The 22,173-nt window shown below is 41.1% G+C and overlaps 1 protein-coding gene across 1 annotated transcript in view; it reads right to left on the bottom strand.

The window, feature by feature from the left end:
* Nucleotides 1–1,123: 1,123 nt before the first annotated feature.
* The window catches only part of ELOVL2 (ELOVL fatty acid elongase 2), a 46,841-nt gene continuing 25,791 nt past the window's right edge, over nucleotides 1,124–22,173 (bottom strand). Inside the window, exons 4-8 of the mRNA XM_084511663.1 lie at nucleotides 10,545–10,622; nucleotides 9,261–9,432; nucleotides 7,107–7,231; nucleotides 4,839–4,973; nucleotides 1,124–4,156 (exon numbers count right to left, since the gene is read on the bottom strand). Of these exons, the coding sequence (XP_084367789.1) occupies nucleotides 4,031–4,156; nucleotides 4,839–4,973; nucleotides 7,107–7,231; nucleotides 9,261–9,432; nucleotides 10,545–10,622 (636 nt within the window). The 3' untranslated portion in view covers nucleotides 1,124–4,030. The remainder of the gene's footprint in view (nucleotides 4,157–4,838; nucleotides 4,974–7,106; nucleotides 7,232–9,260; nucleotides 9,433–10,544; nucleotides 10,623–22,173) is intronic.

The following is a 22,173-nucleotide window of genomic DNA, read 5'->3' as shown; positions in this document are numbered from 1 at the left end:
TGCAGAAGAGTCACTGGAAATCCACATGCTTCTTTCTAGGCAGTGTAGACTGTTTAATTTACTCATTTTTTCTTTGGTAGAACTCTGAAGAGGATGTCTTGAAGCCTTTATACAGCAGAAACAGCAGGCACAAGAATAGTGATGCATTTGGTAAGGCAGCCTACGCTGACTGACAGCATTCCCCATCTTGGCACAGAATGGTTAAACCAGGCCCTTCCCCACCACGCTGGTATATTTGGGTGAAGAGGTGGTATTTTTAAAATCACAGCACGTCTCGATGATGTTCCAAGTATGCCTTCACACCATCATACGCAGCAAAATCTAGAGATGTTTTTCACTGTTTTCACTGTTGTCTGTGGGGTACCACAGAGTACATGAAATTAAGTGTGAACAAAACGAACTGAGAGTCAAGCTTGCTTGGACTAGCAAGTGGGATGCAATAGCCTTCCTCCTGTGCAGTTTAGAAGCTTCTGTCTGTCTAAGATTGCTCTTTTGATGCTCTTATAAAGGATGAATCGAAAGGATCTCTCCAGCTGAAATGTGCAAGGTGAGAGAGAGAGGCCTGGGAACAGGGAGGCAGCAAAGCTACACAGTTTAATTTTTGAGAGTCTGGATTTAATTTGGGGCTGTAAGTGTTTTCTCTCTGCTGGGAAAGGCAAATTCAGTGTGAAGTATTTGCATCATCTACTTCATGCATCTGAACCAGGACACAGAGGAATAAAGCTGGGAGCCTACGTTGCCTGTAGAGCCACTGTTAAGAAGCAGGACTGTCTGCAAGGGACAGGGATGTTTAGTCTACCAAAGAAAGGTACCTCAGGAAGTGTAGAAATCCCATGTCTGCACACTGTAGGAAACTTTGTCCTATCAACCCAATTATTGTGCACGTAGGTATGAATGTGGGATGCAGAAATACCACCTGCCCAGTCAACTGTGGGCAGAGCACAGCCAACAGTTGTATGAAAACCCAGAGAATATTAACACCACTGTGAGTGCAGGTGGTGTGTGTTTGTGGGACATTTCTCTTGTTCTGAGTGGAATGGCCTAAAAGCTTTCTGAAAATTTTCAGAAAAAAAGTGGTCTCTAGTTACCAGTTCCCAGTAATTCATGCCGTAAACAAAGGGGAGGAGAGACAACCCAATAGTAAAATCTGTTTATTTACAGTGTTATGTATTACAGGAAAATCAGTTTAAAAAGTCAATGCTTCTTTTTCTTCAGAGTTGCAGCATTTTGAAGATGTTAAGACAGATCTGAAGAATTTAAACCATACCTGCTTTGATTCTAGCCTGCCTACCTGGTCTGGATCTGAAAGGTGAGACCATCTTGTATTTTTGTTTCTTTTTTTTTTTTTTTTTTTTTTTTTTCCCAGCCCTTTGAGCTTCAAGTAAGGCATTCATTTATTTTTTAATGAGGTTTCAACAAAACACAATATCTGTGGGTTTGGTTGCTATAGTAAACTTTAACACTTAGCATGCTGACATGGTCTGTGCTGGTAGTCAAACGCATGCTTTGCCATCAAAAAGTTAGGGACTCCACTCAGCCTAAAATCCATGCTTGGACACACAACCGTTTTGTTGTCTGCCTCAGCCAAATGGTTCAACTGGTTGCCTTGCATACTATCTTGTTGCTTTTTCTGATTCCCTCTACATTTATCCCTTCTGGAGGTGTTTCTTGGATTGAGCTGACATCTGCAGAGCTTTGAAGCTCTCCCTTGACTTGGGGCTACGTACAACACCCTCGGTCAAACCCAATAATTTCTTACAGCTTGTGAGTTTTACTGTATTGACCAGAAAGATCTGCAATATCTCTGGAAGGGCTAGTGAGAACTAGTATATACACCGAGTCTGGGCTTTGTGTCTATTTTTTTGGTTGCTGCCTTCCCTCCTTATCAAATGTTAGATAAAGTGAAACGCTGACCTTCGCGGTGGTCAGCTGAACGAAGAGAGAGCAAATGTGACTGCAGCAGCTAGATGTATGTCTGTGGTGGCGTAAAAGTGTTTGGGTATTGCAGTAATTTTGGTTATCCAGTTCACAATGATGTAGTTTAATGGCCAGGTAGCTCAAGTGTACTGCCCATGCTGCAGCATAGTAAGGGCTTCAGTTTTCTGCTGGTGACAAAGGGTTTTGTTCATGCCGTTATGGAGTAGGAACTACAACTGGCTTGAGATGGGTCATCCAATGGAACTTTCAAGCACAAATTCAAATTGCACTCTGACCTGTGCCACTTTTCTCTGTGCCACTTCCTCCTCTTGCTTTTGCAGTCCAGAAACTTCTCTTCTTACCCCTGTATCCATCCTGTACCTTTTCCTCTCTCCCTCTCCTCACTCTCTTTGCAGCTTCTCAGGGTGTTCCCAGCAAGGCTGGCTACCCTGCCTCTTGTCCCAGGACAAATCTCCCTGCCTTTGTGCCTACTGTCTCCAAGAGCCCCTGATGAAAGATCAGCTTGAGAGGGGAAAAAACTAACTTGGGAGGTGGAGAAGGATTAGAGGAGCTGGATCTGGGGCAGCTTTCTCTCCTCAGGGGTCCCCTGCTGCTGCTTGACCTCTGCTGGCTGTGTGCATGCGGTTCTTCTTCCTCCGTGGGACCCTGCAGGGCAAGGGGAGGGAAAGGACATGGTCCCTTTACAGGGCTGTGTTGGTCTCTCAGGCTTGCTGTGGGTTGGGGTGACTCCAAATGTGGTTTCACTGAGAGAATACAAGACTGGAAGAGTCCAAAACTACTTCATGATGAAAAAGGGAGAGGAAAAAGGCTGTGTTTGCTTTTAGCAGAGACTTTGAAATGGTCTAAGTGAGAAAAGGGAATGGAGCAGATTCCCAAAGCTAACCATGGGGATTCTTAATCTCTGCTTGTAAGTGGGAAGCAAAAGCTAACTGAAGCTGCAGAGATAATGACCGACTTTTGCGTGAGACGCACCATTACAACTACAGGCAGGAAATATCTCTTTGCTTTCCCTGTAGAAGACTGTGCCCCAGTCCCAGTCTCTCCTGTCAGACAGCAGTCTGAATAAGGCCCACCTAGTGCAGAAATCCCTCTATGATGTACTTGGCTTGTTGTGATGTTCACTTTTAAGACTTTCATCATCTTCCTATCTATTAATATTTGGTATGCCAGTTTCCTTCAGATTAACAGTGTTTGTATAGGGTTAACTTTTTGCACATTTACACTCAAAGGATTTATGTTCATTAAGTCGCTGAGCTCCTGTTTCTTCCAAAATCCATTTAGTTACATCTCTTTTAATTTAGGACATCCAAAGAAACTTGCTTTGCTCTGACTGGAGCTCAAAACTCCACATCACTGTGCGATGTCATGTATTCTAAATTTCATATCAGACAGCCTCCAGGTGCCACCTGTCCCAGCCCCCTGACGCAGCAAACTCCTGCCAACCTTTGTGGTGTTTGAGCCAGTTTGCCCACACATAAAGCAAGCAAGCATGGTACCTGTTTGTCTACAAACCCTGGGATTGTGCACCTGGTCTCTGCCTTCTGCTACATGCTTCCTCAGAGCTCCTGCAGGAACAGAGACCTCACTGGTGTCTATGGGAGGGAACATGCTTGGGGAGAATGGCCAGGAAGTGGCAGAGAGGGGTATGGTAATGGAAACAGTATTGTTCTCATCTCTCTTCTTCTGACCTTAACCACAGTTTAGCTGAATGTGCTGGATGCACTGCGAAGACTTGCCTCGAGACATCTCACGTGCATAGAAAGCACTCAGGGTGTTAAGTCTGAAGAGAGTCCTAACCTTTTGAAGGCTTTTGAAGGATTTATCCATCAACCATTTTATAAGGCGTTTTTGTGTCAGCATTACTAATCAGAAAGATTTTCTTTTTCGTGTGAGAATGATGTTGGCCTTATTGTTCTGGTGGTGATCTTTGACAGGACAAATAAATCTACTCGTTTTGTTAAAACTTAAATAGCAGTACATTAAGAAGTGTCTGGTACAAAGAACTGATAAATGTAACCAAATAGGTTTTCAGCTAAAGCCTGTACTTCAGTCTTATTCTTTTTAGAAAAAAAAATCATGGGAAATACTATACTTATTGTGCTTTCTTATTCAGGAATCCATTGGCAGCAGTGAAGTAGTCCTTATGGAAACCATTCTTTACTTCTGTTGTGACAGGGGTCTCCTTCACAGCTGTTCTTGAAGGTGCTTTCCGGTATGTCTGCAAAAGCAAAATGAAAAGTAACTACTTGGATTTAATTAGTGTTCCCCAAATGCTATTTACGGTTAACTGTAAAATGGTGATGTCTGGTGTTTGTTGATGCAGGTATATATTTGGTTTAGACTTTGTTCAGGGATTTGTATTATTTTTGCTGCTGTGGATGATATTGCCTCCCTAGCATTACTGTAATACTTCTTTGTGTCTAAAGGGGTCCTTTTCACTAGAAGCTGTATGTATGCAGGCAGGCTAGGGCATTCCTTGCTAAAAAAAAAAAAAAAAAAAAAAAAAAGTTGAATGATGCAAAAACAGAACTGCTTGTTTTTTGCTCTTCCAGGAAGGGAGGAAAACTCAAAGTTGCTAAGCAGAGCAACTGACCTCCTAGGTCCTGCATGCAGTACCTGACAGGCTACATAAGTGCAGAATTGAGCCCTGGCACAAGAATGCACTTCAGTGCAGTATAGAAGAGCTCAGCTGCAGTGTCACTACTGACTGTATTTTGGAGACACTACTGCATCTATTAGTCTTACCTGACATGTCTATGTGAACACAAACATTTAGGTACTGAGGTTTGTTGTATATGTTTTGTATGTGGTCTGTGTCAAGACCACTATGCAAAAAGCTTGCTTTCCCCCCCCCCCCCCCACCATTTTGGATCACCAATCCTTTTGGATAGACTCCTTACCTTAATGTAAAAGTTTACAAAGAGAATGACCAGTGTGGCCATGTAGGAAGACTGGAACATGAGGCAGCCAAATGGAAATCCACATGGCTTCACAGCTGCACTGAGTGTATGCACAATAGTGAGCAGAAACTGGATCTGGAGAAGACAGATCATGCATAAATATTTACTGAGAAAAAAGGGTTGGTACTAGCTAAATCAAATATAACAATGCTACCTAGTTCTGCCCTTTTGAAATTTTGAGTATCCTTGAACACTCTCCCTTTCTGAACCATGTGAATGGAATGAACACTAGTATGTGAATGTGAATGAACACTAGTTTATGACAGCTGAGGGTCTGTTTACTGATTAAACCAGCCCCACTGGCCCTGATGCTCCTGTAATGAATCTGTAATCCTGTAATCCTGTAAGGACAACACATAAAGAAACTCATGTTTCTCCTCTATTGAGTATGTTCAAAATTCTTACGCTCTTGCTAATAGATTTTTATCTCTGATTTATCCCAAGCTTTTTTTAATATGTTGGTGTCCTGGTGTTTGACAGTTTGTTTGACGCATCTCCTAAAAGCCTGTGGTCATTCTGGAACAGAGAAGTGACTTGCAATCTGTTACTACCTCTGCATCACTAGATAGTCTCAAAGAGCAGCATGGCAGCTGCCTTGGTTTCCAACTTGTTTAAACCCCAGAGCTACTTTCCTGAAGGAGGCAGCAAAACCCAATAACAGCAGTAAATAATCAATTAAGCTGGAACACTCTTACTACCTTGGAAAAGAAAAAGAAACAGAAAAATTAAACCTAGACAGTGAAAAGCTAATTTTTGGTAGTTTATCCCAGTGCAGATGCAAACAGAAATGCCAGGACACTTGCATACATTTATCCAGCGCAAGCACTGGACTTACTAAATGCTGGTGGCCACTGACAGAAGTGATAAAGATTCAGTGTGTAATACAACTTGAATTAAATCTACTTCCTCTATACAAAATCAGACATACAAAAGATTATTTTTTTCTGCTCAGTCCCCCCACATTGAAAGCTCTTCCTTCAATGAACAATGAAGTGAATGCATTGTGAGGGTAAGGTTAAAAAGGTGCTCCTGTGACATCTTAAAAAAACAAACAAACAAAAAACAACACACAAAGGGGTGGGATATTCCTATAAATAAGAGGTTCTAGGCAAATTGTTGGCAAAATGAAAGCTGTTTTAACAGGGGTTGTTACACCTTCTAGGCTGTGTCATGCCAGGTACAGTGTTGCCTCTGTTATTGGGCAGAAACCTGAGAAACTCTGAAGACTCGAGGCAATGGCTTTTCAAGTTTGAACAGAAAAATAGAAATCCCAGGAGTGAGAAGTGTAGTAGGAGGGCACTAGCACTGACAGAGCTAAGATGGGGACAAATTAAGCAAAAAAATGGGGTGGAGAAAGAGGGTTGACAGTATTTTGGACTGCAATACCAGCCAATTCTGCTGTATCTGTCTCTTGCTCACCAGCTGAGGGTGCCCTCAGTCCAGCAAGCTCGGGTGCACTTACATGTAAACTGGGCAGCCTGTTCTAGCTGCAGGGGTGATCCCAGCTCAGATAAGAGGCATTACCTAAAAAACAATTCTGCAGAGGCATTTTTAAGCTCACTGCAAACTCCCAAATGAGATGCACAGGTTGTAAGATTAAAAAAGTGAAGAGAATGCTTTTTTTTTTTTTCATATCAAGCCTTGCATTTTGTTGATAGCATTTGGCATGACTCTGTTCTTTGTATATGGAAGCTGCTGGAACAGACTTTTAGAAGTCTGCTCTGTCTTGTTGTCTAAGAGCTGTTTATATCATCTTGTGTTTCATAGTTGTACCACAGTTACACTTCTTGTTTGAAGTGACTTATTGATTTTCTTCACTGAACGAGTTTTTCAAACTGTACAGCCATTTAAGTGTGCAGTGTATCTTTTTAACGTTTTACATGGTCGATAGCTTTCACACCTTTTTAATCAGTAGTCCATTTACCATGATTAAGCAGCATCCATTTTCTACACAGGAGATCAAAACTAATGGAGTTTTACGGACTGCAGAGTTTCTACTGCATTGTAGAAAATAGTTGCAAGCATTATTTCAGTTATTAAATTTTACCGGGCTGTACTAGTGAATTACTGTGCATGATAGCTTTGTTGTAACTGGATTCTAACTGGCTTAATTCTACAAATGACTGTTTGTCTATCGTTTGTTTTGCCCTCTCTGACGTTTCTGAAGGACTTCTGTCCGTTAAAAATGGGAGTAATGTAGATACGTACCAATTGTGCCTGAGTGAGGTATTTCTTCCACCACAAATACTTGCGCATAGAAGGGATGACTGACAGTCCATAATAAGAATACATGAGCACGTGGATAAAGCTATTCAAAGTGGGCCCAAAGAAACCTATGAACATTCAACACAGAAAACATTTTATATCACCAACTGCTAAAAAATTAGAAGATATTGCTGCTAGCAGTGCCTCCTGAATACATTAAGTTTTCACTCTGTGCTGTGGATTACTGCTGCTGCACCCTAGGTGGCACCTGGTCTCCTCTGATGTAGTAGTAAGAGCTTTAGTCAGCCTCTGAATGAAACTTGCTTCATGTGACTTTATTTGAGCATTGCTCTCGCTTTCTTCAGGGGCTCTTCTGCTAGATGCAGATTCACAGAATGATTTCCAGAATGTTGTCGCACCTTGCCACTCTCATTAGCTGCACTTAGTAAATACTGGATTGAGAGTGAAAGAATTGCCCTCTGTACCTTACAGAGTACTGAGAAGCACCAGCACTAGTCTATCTGATGTATGACCATGTGTTTGATAGCAGTGCTTGACAACAATGAGATGGTCTCACGACTGGTTTTGATTTTTCCGCTGATTAATTACTGAATAATTATTGATTAATTACTGGACTACTGTTTTTCCACGCTGTTAATCATAATAGCAAAAAATGAGTGCAAAGTGTGGGAATTATTTTCAGACACACAGGTTTGTGTGCTTTCTATTAACTTTGCTCCATTGAGTTTATCCCTCTACAGAAACAGCTTGTAGCTACTGTGAAATCCTTGATCTCTGCTTCTACCTAGAACAGTAATTTACTTGGACTTTGTGCTGGCCAAAACAAGTACGAACAAATGGCAATCCTGCTTTCTGATACCGAAAAATCCCTGCAACAAATTGCCTTACAAAATATTTCTGGGGACCGGGGTGATTCCATTTAACAGCTTAAAGTTAGGAAAACCAATTTTCTTCTCAACTCCGATAACAAAGCTGCGGAAAGCCTCCAGTTGTATGAAGCCCTGGAAAAGTATGTGTTATGAGATACATGAAATAGTTCTCTGCTTTTTGTTGGTATGCAGATACCAAGTGAGCAGCCTGTGGCACTTCCCCACCTCAATGGGGAAGATGATGGCTATTTAAATAGCTTCTTAGACCCAAGACACTTAGAGATTACTGTTGTGAAACATGGCACCCAAAGTGTGATGAGCCAAGGAAGTCTGATGCTTCTACTACTTCAGTGTGAAAAATAAGACAGTACCCATTAGTTTTGGCTGTCCTGTTCAGAATTCAAGAAATAGTTTTGCTTTTTGCCACGTTTGCTTGAAGGAATGTTGATTTAGTTTGGCCTGCTGTGGGCCCTTAGGTTGATTCTATCACAAGCATAAATTTATGTAAGTTTTAAAGATTAAAGTAACTTTGTAACATAGATAACTTAAAATGTTGTTTGCTATGTAAAGATACGAACTAGTAATTGTTAAAAACAATCCCTGATGTGGGAGAAAACCCTTTTTGTTTACAACAGCTGTCTAATGGCACAGCAATCTCATTGGAAAAACAAAACAAAACCAAAATAAAACAATCCCAAAACAAAACTACTTGTATTTTAATTCATGGTTGTGTAAGTGGAGTATCTTGCCAAAGCAGAATATAACAGATTGATGCATATAGGCGTGAAATTTCCTGCTCCAGCAGGGGGATTGGATTAGATGATCTTTCAAGGTCCCTTTCACTCCCTAACATTCTGTGATTCTGTGTGAGATGTGTAAAAATGCTGTTCTGATTGACTTCACTAGGGTCATGATTTCATTCTACGTCTGCTTTTGACGTAGATTTTATATATGATCACTCTTCTGTACCAACCAGGAGCGTTACCCTGTCTAAAAGTGGTTTGAAGAAATGTAAATCTAAGAGGTTGTGGCAGCTAAGTGGAAAATCCAGGGCCTAGTGCTCAGGACTTTTTTCTGCCCTGTACTTCTAACTATGCTTTTAATTTCACTGAGATCTGCAACTGTGCTGCAATTCTGAAAGAGGCTGTGAACCTTAATGGTGCTGTGCTACAGCAGCACAGTGAAGCACTTGCTTTGCATGGTGGTGCAATTCCCCCCAAGCAGCAGGTGATTCACACCCCAGGTGATGAAGTGAACAGAGACTTACTTTGCCCGCAGGGTATCCAGTTCAGGACACACCACCAGATATTAAACATGGTGGCATGGTGATAAACATGGAGGAAGGTGATCTGGCTACTTTTCTTCCTCAGTACGAAGAAGATAGTGTCCATGAATTCAATTACTTTGGAAAAATAATACCACCACAGCACCTTGGCTACCTGTGTGAGCAAGAACAAAGCAGCAGGAGATCAATACCTGTCCATAACAGGGCTTAACTATCGTTATACTTCATTAGTCTTTAAGCACACAATTCCCCCAAAGGCATCACTGTCCCACTGAAGGAGGAATACAAGCTCTGGCTTCAATTTTATTTCCTCTTTGAAGAGGCAGTGTATAGAAAATTCATCATGTTTTAAAATGGGATTGTCTAAATATATAATTAAATACAGTTTAAGAAAATATAAACTTGAGGGTAGGTCTTCTAATTGTTCTGCTTTTTTGAATCAGGGATACAGTTTATTTTAAGGATGATATCATTTGTAGCTTCTTAACGCTGAACAGGTTACACAGGCAGCTTCTTTTTTTAAATAATCCAAGTTTGACACTCAGCTCACTGGAATGTAACTCCTCTAAGGCTGAAATGGTTTATCAGAGCTCAGGATACGTCCCAGGGCAGTTAAAAACAGTTATTTAAAATGGAGGAGGGGGGGGAACCTTTTGTTGATGGGAAAAGGCACTTAACTGACCTCTTCTTTGCTAAAACACAGACAGAATTTGAAGGTTGGGGAAAATTGTGTGTTATCCAGTCTTTCAGCCCTTGAGCTCTATTGTTATCTGGAAAACAAGCCTGAAAGGGGGAACGATAAAGGGTTACTACATGGAATTGCTGTGATGCAATAAGGGTTGAAACTAGAGATGAGCCAAGGCAGGAGAATGGCTCTGAAGTTTTCCAACGTTTAGAGTTGAGCTCAAATATATTTCCAGCTAGAGCCCAACATTGCAGGTAATGGATTTTTCTTCCGAGTTCTTAATGGATCCATATTGTCTGTTTTAATAGTCAGGCACCACTCTTTTGACCACAGACCTTGAAATACGTCTTTTAAAAATACTCCCTGTCACGCTTTCAATGATCAGAATGCCTCTGTACTAAATAAAAAGCCTAACTCTGCTTGTTTGCTACCAGCTATCAGGCCACTCTGATAACACCCTCATGCTAAAGCTGTCCCTGATGGCATCAGTGCACCCGCAGTGCATGTGGAAGTGCTGCACCGCAGCACAGGGAAGGAAGGCTGGCTGTAGGTGCTGGGGCTGAGCTGCTGCTGTGCCTCACCCGGATGTCGGCCGCCCCTGCACTGTGGAGGTTCTGGCACTGCAAGTTGTAGCCTCCTTCCCATGTGGCAAGGATGAGCTGGAACAGAAAACACAGCAATTACATTCATAAACAAAGTAGTTCTCCTTTAGCTGTGTCGTGGTTTAACCCGGCCAGCAGCTAAACACCACGCAGCCGTTTGCTCACCCTCCCCCTCCCTCTCTGGGACGGGGGAGAGAAATGGAAAGTGAAGCCTGTGAGTTGAGATAAAGACAGTTTAATAAGACAGGAAAATAATAATAATAATAATAATAATAATACAATGGTGATAATAGTACTACTACTAATAATGTGTACAAACAAGTGATGCACAATGCAATTGCTCACCACCCACTGACCGATGCCCAGCCTAACTGAGCAGTCCGGCCCCCTCCCCCCGGCTAGCCACCCCTATATATTGTTTAGCATGACGTCAGATGGTATGGAATACCCCTTTGGCTAGTTTGGGTCACCTGTCCTGGGTCTGTCCCCTCCCAGCTCTTACTGCACCCCCAGCCTGCCTGTTGGCAGGACAGAGCGAAAGGCTGAGATGTCCTTGGCTTGGTATAAGCACTGCTCTGCAACAATTAAAACATCGGGGTGTTATCAGCACTCTTCTCATCCTAAGCCAAAGCACAGCATTCCACCAGCTACTAGGAAGAAAATTCTGTTCTAACTGAAACCAGGACAAGCTGTTCTGATTTTTTTTTAAATAGCATGAGAACATTGTAGGTTCCCATTAGTTCCATGAACCGATGCTCTTAGACCAGACAACTTGCTAATATCTTCCCCTTTGCAATGGAAAAGGTTTCACATTCTATTGGAAATACACACTGACACGGTGCACCTTTTACATTCCTCTTGCTTTAGAGCCTTCAAGGCATCCACAAATATTTCTTGTTACTTAGTGCAGTGATCCTGCAGCAGAATGAACAGAGCTTCACAGCTCTACTAGTGCAAAACCCTTCCTATCCTTGAGAAAAATCCTCGGTACCAAACAAGCAAAAAAAAAACAAATGTAAATCTAAAGTAGTGCAAGAGGAGAAATATTTCTTTATGCCACATATACATCACTTTATCCTTTATTTGTAAATGCAGGAAGAAAGAGAAGAGAGCGTGCGTGGTGCTGAGTGGAGAAAATGACAGACACAAAAGTAATTTCTGAGACTTTGTCCATGTCATACTGGGAAGCAGACAAAGCAATGCTACCATGCTGTGATGAAGCAGAAGGTATCTGGAAAGCCATATGGGGGGCTTTTGATGTGGAATGTTTTTATAGTAATGATTACCTAAAGCAACTGGCAGCTCTTTCGGGCAGCATAGTATTTTGCCAATCAACAACACTATGAAGTAGAGTTGAGAGATTTTAAAAGTGACTTCCTTACTTGAATATGTGAAAAGTACTTCTGTGGCCAAGTGGCAGTTCATGTTCTGGGGTCTGCAGAGGGTGCAGCAAGGTATGGTGGGAGAAGTACACTGCAGAGTTACACTGTAAGCAGCATTGCAAGATGCTGTGAGGCATGTGTTGTTTTTGACTCTGGCACTACATTCAGGGGAAGGTGTGTATTGGTGTCTGTACAGACCTTCCCCTCCACTTGAGACTGAAAAAGTCTCCTGTGCTTAACAAAGTGTGACAGACTATATAAAGCAAAGTAGATTTATTCTCAGTGATCATATTGAATTAATTCCTAGAGTAAATACATATTAAGAGCAATAATTTCTTTGGATCTACAGAATTAGCAAATAAGTCAGAATGTATATTATAAATTCAAATTAAAATAACAAAAACCAAACAAACAAAACCAAAGACCTAGAAAGCCAAAGTTCTCTATTACTTTTTCTCTGAATCACATACAATTGTCCCTGTATTTCCAACATATTTAGTGTCTGTCTGCGGCCAAAATAATCAGTGGAGTATCTTTTAGATTGTGTGTGTATATATATAGAGAGAGAGATGAAGAGACAATACATAGGTGTTTTAGATGGCTGCTATCGGAGAACTGAAACAAAACCACTCCTCTGGAGCAGACCCCGTTTCAGTGCATTCATCTACAGAGTGTGCCAGAGGTCACAAAATCAAACAGGATGGGACTGCGGTCCGAAAACAGCAAAAATCCAACAGCAAAACCTGTCTGGAGGTCCCCAAGCAAATGCTCAGTGCAGCTGAGATCACAATGTGTTTAGCCAAGCGTGTGCTGTGCTTGCAAGCATGCAGGGCTGGAGTTTGCGGACTTCTCTCCCTGCTTAACCTGCAGAGATGCTGAGGAGAAGGGGGTTAAAGCTCCTAGGTATGGCACTTTGTTTCCCTCCCATCTTTCAAAAATCAGCTGAGTGGGAAAGGGTAGTTTCCAGTCCCAAATGCATGGGCTTTTTCTGTCCTCTGGGTAGAAGGAGGTGTACAGATCTGTGCCTGTGCTGCAGCTGGCAATATGCAGCAGCTTCAGGAGCAATGTTCAGGGAGATGTTACTGCACAGTTGTTTTTACAGATGGCTCCTCTTGGTGCCTTTCCTGTGTGCTCTCCTGCATTGGATATTCCCTCCAATCAGAAGTGACTAAGAGATCCCTGAGAGACTGCGACTTTTGGAATAGGCAGGTACAGCATTGTTGATGGGCTGTTATTGAAGATTTGCTCTCAACTCTGCCTTGTTGCTTGAGAAATGCTGAAGAAAATGGAGTTGTCATCTTGGCCTTGGCTAGGAGCCAAGCAGCAAGGTCAAGCAGCGTGGGGGTATCAGAAGCTCATTTGGAGTCAGCATCCTGAACTCCATCTGGGAGCTTTGGTAACATATGGCCTCAAACACAAGCATTAACAGCTCTGCCAGAAACCTCTGTGGACAGTTCTGCAGAGGAAGTAAATGATATTGCCTCTTGCTGTTTTGTTATCTGACAGCAACTATGATAGCCTCGCAGCTTTATTGGTGGGAAATGGTAGTAGTGGTACCATCTCTAGCCCTTGTGATTGTAGGGAGTTGAAGCTGTGCCCTCTAAAAATTCAAAATCCTGAAAACAAATAAAGGAGAAAAGATGACTGCCTTTCCCTTCTTGTAAAAAGCAACGTCATGGACTAGAAAGGAACTCTTCCCCTGCTTTTACTGAGGAACTGTAAATTATTATCATAAATGGAGTCTACTGCTTTGTTAAAGTAAGAACGTCCGCAATTTGTTGTGTTCTTATCTGACACAATCTTTTGTAATCTACATTTATGATATAATGTGCCTATATTTTTTATCTTAGGCTTTTAAACAATTCTACCTTGTGAGAGGTATGTAAGTTTAAACAGTACTTTCGATATCTCAGTTTCACTTGGTTCATTCTAATGCATTCTGTAACTGTAAATTTATACCTTTATTATGTTTAAATTGGTAGAATTTGTTCATTTTTCCTTTTCATGCATCTTTGGAAGTCTGTTATTGTGTAGGTTTTTGTTGTTGTTTTTTTCAGGTGGAAACTTTCATTGTGGAAACTTTTTTTTTTTTCCCTTTTTTCAATCTTTTTTTTTTGGCATTCCTTAGTAGCTAATTCATTTTCTTCCCATGAAAATATCAAATCTCACAAAACCCTCTGGTATGGTAGCTGAAACATTAAATTACAAAAATTTAATAGAAAAAAAAAAGCCATTTGAAATCTTTTGATTTGTCTGCTTTACAAATTTTCTGACTTGTATATGATTACAATAGACTGCTTTTTCAAAAATCTTTTTTTTGTTGTTGTTACAGGTTTGGAAACTTTCCTGCTGGTGCTATATTGAACTGGCTTGCTCACAAGACTGTTTCAAGAATTCCATTCATAGCTCTCAAAAATGAGATGAGAACTCTTAAAGGCTCAGAAACTTAAACAATATATATAATTTCATTTCAGTATCATAGATTTTTAACTTGGCATTTCAAAAATCTGTAATTCATCACACCATGCAAACAGGGAGAAAAATCTGGGGTAAGAATATCACAACCTAGCTGCATTTTTTTTTCTTTAATTTGTTCTTCTGTTTGTTCTTCCATGGCCCTATATAAATGCCAGATTTGCATATCATATCATGTGCCTATTCCCCAGTCATTTCACTTGGCAGAAAAATTCCCTCTGATTTGTATCTGTGTTTCAACAGCCAGCAGCTTAGTGTGAAAATCTATTTTGAGTGTCTTAACCTTGTTCTTTCATGTTGGCTTTTCTGACATGTCAGCTTTCCATAGTAGGTGACTTGTATGGTGTTCATCTCCTTTAGGGAAAACAGGAGAATCCACTTTGAGTTTTGACTACTCTGCTTTGTAAGATACTTTTTAAGATTTCTGGCTAACTCCGTAATAAAAAGTTGGTGGTGAAACTTGGAAGGCAGAGAATGCTTTTTGGCATCTTGGTGATCCCAGAACATGACTTTCATGTTGGCTATCTGTGATGTGGAATGAAAGCAGGTTACCTAATGGTATCAAATGAGCCAGCTGCATATCTGGAACAGAAGCTGGTAACCTGACACAAGACATCCAGTTACTAGTGCTCTATTGCTATGATACCAAACTCATACATTACTTTTAGTGGTTCATTTATGTTCCCTTCCACATGCTGAGCACTCTCATGATGCTACAGAACTTGTGCTATGTTTTATCATGCAGTGATTGTGTAAGTGCAGGATACAATAAAGAGATGAGAGATCCTCTTTCTCCCCCTTAAAAATACAAATTATCTTCCTAGAAAACATTCCTTTGGATGTTTTGCATTCTTGGCAACCTGGCTAATATTAACACATGCATTGTTTGATGCTATTTGGAAAAACGGATCAAAGAATCATAGAATCATAGAATATCCCGAGTTGGAAGGGACCCATAAGGATCATCAAGTCCAACTCTTGGCACTGCGCAGGTCTACCCAAAAGTTTAGACCATGTGACTAAGTGCACAGTCCAATCGCTTTCTAAATTCAGACAGGCTTGGTGCAGTAACTACGTCCCTGGGGAGCCTGTTCCAGTGTGCAACCACCCTCTCGGTGAAGAACCTCTTTCTGATGTCCAGCCTAAATTTCCCCTGCCTCTGCTTAAAACCATTCCCGCAGGTCCTATCACTGGTGTTTACAGAGAATAGGTCACCTGCCTCTCCACTCCCCCTCATAAGGAAGTTGTAGACCGCGATGAGGTCCCCCCCTCAGCCTCCTCTTCTCCAGGCTGAACAGGCCCAGTGCCCTCAGCCGCTCCTCATATGTCTTCCCTTCTAGTCCCTTCACCATCTTCGTCGCCCTCCTCTGGACACTCTCCAACAGTTTAATGTCCTTTTTGTACTGTGGTGCCCAGAACTGCACGCAGTACTCGAAGTGAGGCTGGACCAGCACAGAGTAGAGAGGGACAATCACCTCCCTTGACGGACTAGCAATGCCGTGCTTGATGCACCCCAGCATACGGATCATGTAAAGAAGAAAATGCTTCCCTGTGGAAAAATTCTGCTAAGTAGCAACATCCTATTCCCTAGTAGACGTTTTGTATTTTGCTGTTGCTCTAGTGTTCTCAATAGATTGCAATTGTTACACCAATGAATGACCTTTCCTTATCAAGTATAAAGAGAATGAAGATTCACAATGGTTGCTTCACTACAGCAGTCTAATGCATTTTTTTATTATTTTTACTTTTTTTTTTTTCTTTTTTTTTTCTTTTCTTCTTAATTGGGAATCACATCATCCAGGAATGAGAGCTGGCTCCTCTATGAAATTCCAGGGCCAGCAAGTTCCAGAAGATGGTGCCAAAGCATCTCACCTTGCTCAACAGCAAGCTAAGCACCAAGAGCCTGAACTTAGGGGCCTGTGTCCTGCTCATTTCAGGCTTTCAGCCTCAGAACCTCACAGCTGCAACCTGTTCCTGCTGTTGTCCTCTAGGCCAGGTAGGCCAGAAAGGAAAGCAGTGTGTTTTTCTGAATGGACATTTACATTTCTACTGAGTGCAATTTCTTTGTGGTCTTTGAGTTGTGGAAAAAGCACTGCGCATGTTGGGTTCTTTCACAGAGAAAATGCCTAGAACAACACGTTGCCCCTGGTCCCAGGCCACGAGAAAGATAGAGGATGAGGCACCAGCACCTCAGAGATGAGTAAGCCTTGTAAAACATTCAGAATATTTTGAGAGTACCCAGAAAGAGGGTTGGTGTTTGCAGACCTCCAGAAAGATCCCCTTTGATTTCTGGTTCATGACTGTAATCTGTAGCTTGATCTGCCTTGATTTTTCCATATCAGAGCTATCCCAAATAGGCACCTGAAACACCTCAATATCAGCGAAACAGTTCAGAAGGGGAAGATAAAACAAATACTTTGAATTACTCTCAAAAGTTCAGAGCAAGAGGATGAGCACTGGTGACAAATTGGAGCAGGTTAGCATTATTACTTATATGGTATTTTATTGTGTTTTTGCTTGCACGCCAGCTCTCAGACCAATGGAGGTCTTGCTAAACTAACTCAGGAGACAAATGTAATGGAAAGAAAGGTCTAACTTGCAGTGCCATGAATCACATATTTTCCTTGACTGTAGGACATTCTTGTTAGCCCTTGTAAATGGCATCTCCTCCCTAGTTTTTTCTACTTCAGCAAAAACAGTCCTAGAAGCAGTAAACTGCAGGTCAGATCCCAAGGAAGAGGAGTCAGAGCAAAGGCTCAGGTCAGTGACTCAGAAAGGCAGTAGGAATTATATTGTTTTTTTTTTGCCATTTTTTGATTTTTTTTTTCTTTGTGAATTCACCTCAGAAAATTATTAGTGTCTAGATAGAGAGGCACCTCTCTTTTTAGATCCTGGTCTCACCTTACTTTCCTTTTTCAGGTTTTAAAGAGAGAATTGAGCTCCCTGACTGTAGCACGGCTCAGTTCCAAACATTTGCAAAATCTGATTTGTTATCCCCAAGTGACAGAGGATGAAGGCATGCTGCAATGCTACTGGGGGCAATCGCACTTTTATACAATAAGCAAATAGTAGACGATACTATTAATCATTCTTGGTTTATCATTAACTCAACTGTAAAATCATTTATGAACAGTATTAATTGCAGAATATCTGTCTATGTAGGTTGCCCATTTTTAGACAAGCCTCCAAGAACTGTGGTATAATCCCAGATCTTGGATGGATAGCTGAGATGCAGAATAGCCCGTGTTTCCAGATAACTGCTGTTGCATCCTGAAGATCTCAAACTGTAGTCTGGCAACACTATAAACCCTACTGGGAAGCATCTTGAACTAGACTGTTCAGTTTAGGACTGAGGTATTCAAGGAGCCTGGTTGCAATCCTGCCCCTTGGTCAATGCCTCTGTTTTCCCAAATGTAGTGTTAGCTCACGACGTCATCCTGCCAAACAAGAAATGCATGCTGAATGGGAAATAAGCCCACAAGATTTTTCACAATTATTTTTTTTTTTGCTGACTCTCTTTAAGATGCAGCTGAGATTTTTCATAGAGACAGAAACGTAAAGGGCCTGCTTTGGGCTATTCCTTGGAAAGGCTCTCTACTGGTCTAGTTAGAGGTCCAATAATTAAAAGTGTAATGGCCCAGAGAAAAGATTGGCTAACACTGTAATACAATGACGGGGTAAGATATCCTGACCTGCAGTGTGTACAGCTGGCCTCCATGCAGGGGTTACCTGGGAATGTAACTCTAGCCAGAGTGAGTTCTTACTCAAATAAACTTTTACTTTTGTCCTTACATTTCACTGCTTTGCACTACATTCTCAGTGACCTTTTGCTGTTCAGTTTTTCTTTTTCTCACTCCTCTCTTTCTTCAAATGATTGAAAAGTCTACCTAATTTCTTCGGTTTTCTCACTTTGTTCCTTTCTTCTTACTCCCCAAGTTTGAGGTTGTACTGCTGTCCTAATTAAAGAAATACTTCAAAGGAAATCTTTGAAGCCACCAGTCCTTATGGGTCCAGAATCATTCCTTGCTTCTCTGGTAAATTTACTTAACTTCTAAACAACCATTTACTACATTTTTTTTAATACAAAAACAAACAAACAAAAACACAACAACTACAAAAAAACAACAAACAAAAAACAAAACAAAACAAAACAAAAAAACAACCAAACAAACAAAAACAAACAAACAAACAAACAAACAAAAACAACTCATGTTGAAGTTAATCTATAGATTTTGCTAGCAAAATTCCAGGACAGTGCAAAACTACGATTTTTTGTTTCACTTGCACTTTTAAAACCTTACTTGGACCTGCTGCTACTCAAGCTCTACTTGCTCTATCTTTTGCACTGTTAGGAATTAAATCTTTCTCATTTCAGCCATTATAATAAAATAGAATCAAACAGAATTTAAGTGTTCCTTCTATTTTTGTTTTGTTTCAGTTTCCCACTGTTATCGTAAATTCTGGCATCATATTGACCTTTCTAGTCATTTGTGAGATGTCATCTCAGTTATATCATATAGAAAGATAAAAATGGTGCCTTGTGGCTCTGATTGTACAAGTATTGTGCTTTTGCCCTTCCTTGCTCTATCAGAGGATACAGAGAAGGCAATCCTGGCACTCTTAGGAATCCTCACATCATGTTGGCACCTATGGATCTACTTCCACGTCATTACTGTACTTGAGAATCTTCAGACTTACTGTGGGTTTAAATTTTAGCTCCTAGAAACAGGAAAAGTGGAGGTAAACTTGATGGTTTTTGGTTGTTTGTTTGTTTTTGCACACTGTGCAAAGTATAAGAATTATCTTCTGACTTCAGTAAACAGCTTAATGCACTGGGCTTGCAATACCTGTACAGTTCTGCTCTTTCCCTTTGGCACCCAGCAGGAAACTCCGACTTTTGCTCTGGATTGATGGGTCACTCATGCAAGTCCTGCTTCCCCACATGGATATGGTTTCTTGTTTACAGTTCTCAAGTCCTATGGATTTGTAATAATTCTGTGAAGCTAGCTGGGGATACAAACACTTGAGATACCATGCCACCTGTATACTAATGTATGCTAATGTATGCTAACACACATCTCTAGATCTCCTTTTTAATATGACTGTTGGTGCCGTTGTCCTGTTTTTCTTAGTGCCTGATCAACACAAGGACTTGGATGAGAGCTTGATGACTAGCTAAGATTTAATTTAAATAGGGCAGAGGTGATACTTACTGCTGGGGAAAGCAACTTAAGACCCTGGTAGAGATTATGTCTTTTCCTGTTAATGACAAAGAGTAGTATCACATGAGTAATTTCTTAATTCAGAGATCAGCATTGGTCTGCTTTGTTTCAAAGTTTAATTAAGTATGAAAGTTATGAGGATCTCATCCTGTGGTAAACTTCAATACCTTATCTGGGCCTCTGGTGCCTCACATTGGGTCTCTGGAGTGTGGTCTGAGAGTTGACTTGCTCATGAATTCATTTTAAAATATGCAAATACTTGATTGCTTTTCACATTAAGCTGGTTTTCTGTGCATAGCTGGCACTTTCACAATATTAAGCAGAGATTTGTGTAGAAGAAAGGCATATTTCTTTTCAGTGAAATTGAAAGAAGTTTTGATTTTTATTAAACAAAATGGTAGTGGTTGTTTTATGCACGGTTTTTGGCAATGTTTGTGGAAACTCTTGGATCTGTTTGACCTGAGTCTATTAACACTTAATGGTACAGAAGAGTACACATCCAGTAACAAATGTCTGATGCAGCTTTCTCTTATAGTGACAAGATGGGAGGGAATTTGACCTTCTGACCCTCCTGCAGTGCACCTGCAGCCTGCCTAATTTAAGCACAGGAAATGTGTCTAAGTTTCAGGTACTTGGAAAAAGCTGCATTCCAAAAACAAGTGTTCCACTTCTCCATTACAATTAACAGGAAAAGGTAAGTGTCTTTGGTGGCTTCAGAAAAATCTGTTTGCCTAGCACAGGTTTCTAGATTAAGGTCTAATAAACTGTTCTTCAAGGAGGCCTTCAAAATGATTTGAAGAGGCCTTCAAAATTCTTGACACACGAGTTTTGAGATTCTGCTTTTTAGGGATCATAGGGAAATCTGACCTTATGCTAATGGCATATCTTAAGTGCTTGAGAGATTGGTTGGACTCAAAGCTAATGGAGCTACAGTTTCATGTCCATGGAGCAATGCACAGAGCTCTGGCTCAAAAGGGAAGTCTGCCTTTGGAGGCATAAAAATCTAGCAATTTTGTTATGAGTCCTTGCTATAACCTTTGCCTTTTTGCCTTGAGGTTGCATGACTTGATTGTAGGGGACAGCTAAACTAGATCAGGCACAATGAGGAGGTAAGAATTGCAGTATAAGTTTCCCTATTGGTTGGTTTATCATGTTTCTTATTGAAGCTATCATATGGGACAGTCTGCATTTGGAGATGCACCTCTGACACAGAATAGGTCTTTTTCTCATGAATGTCTAAGAAGCACCCACTCCATTCTGGAGCTCTCTCAAGATGTGGCAACTTGTAAACAAGACCAAGAAGAGACAAGTAGAACAATGCCAATAACTGTTCTTTGTAGTTAATTTCTATAATAGGGCTTATTATTTCATGTTTATCTCTGTTACAGAGACCATAGCATTGGAGGTGCAGTGGGACGATGAAGGAATAAGGCCATTGTTATAGATCTCTCTAATTAGGAATTAATCTTGAATCATACTCCTTGGAGAGATCAGCTGTGTTTACATAAGAAACCACTGTGTTTACATAAACCACTAAGGAGAATGCTCTAAATATAGGTAACTCTTGCCTTAAAGAGCTTACCTTCTATTAAAGACAGAGGGAGCAGGGGTGAGAGACAGGCTTCAGGAATAAGACAATGTTGAGTCAGTGTAACCTTATTCACTGCTGAAGAAGATTTCTGCCTTCATCATTGCCTTTTTCCCTTCAGCAGGGATGTGCAAGCTCCTCAGGTAGGTCTGCAAGTCTCAACACCCACTCTGCTCCTTCACAGGAAAAATTGTGAATAGGAACCACACAAATCGGCTGTGAAAAAGTACAGAACCACTATTATGGAAGAGCGACTTGTGCAATGTACAACCAGCCTGGCTGACAGTCCACAGCTGTGCCATCTGTAATAAACCAGCTGTGATGCCCGATGGGTTCCTGACAAATGCAGAATGGGGAGCATGGAGGCACTGCCAGCCATGCCTGGCTGTGGTCTTGGAGGTGTAAGCCAGCAGCCTCCAGCTACAGAGTCAAGGCCTGGAGGGACTTAGGGAGGACTCATGCAACTCCACAATCGTCAAAGTTAGCCTTGGGAAAGAAAGGGCAGTGAGGCAGCTGAATGGGAGCTGGCTCAACACAGTTCCTACAAGGGTATGAAGGTGGCAAAAAAAAACTCAATTCATATCCTTGCTAAAATTCTGTTTGCTTGTTCATTTGCTTGTGGCAGGCCAAATCAAACTGCAAGGGAAAGGGAGTGGTATTTTTGTTTTCTATACAATTAATCGTTTCCATTGAGTCTTACTACCAAAGACAGCTATCCATATACCTTCAAGCAGAATGGAGATTTAAACATTGAAGTGCTGATTTAAATTCTGGAGGAAAATCAGTACAGCACCATAAAACCTTCCAGCAATTGTGCTTGTTTCTCCTTTGCTCTGAACCTCATCCTGCACTCTGAGACACCCAATGCAATTGTGGAAGCCAGCTGGGGCTTTGACCAGGAAAAAGCACTGTGTAGCACAATTGGTCCTTTGCACAAACTG

The sequence above is a fragment of the Aythya ferina genome (assembly GCF_964211825.1).
Source record: "Aythya ferina genome assembly, chromosome: 2".
NCBI lineage: Eukaryota > Metazoa > Chordata > Aves > Anseriformes > Anatidae > Aythya > Aythya ferina.
Note: the sequence above shows the minus strand (reverse complement) of the source record. Positions and strands in the feature narration are given on the sequence as shown.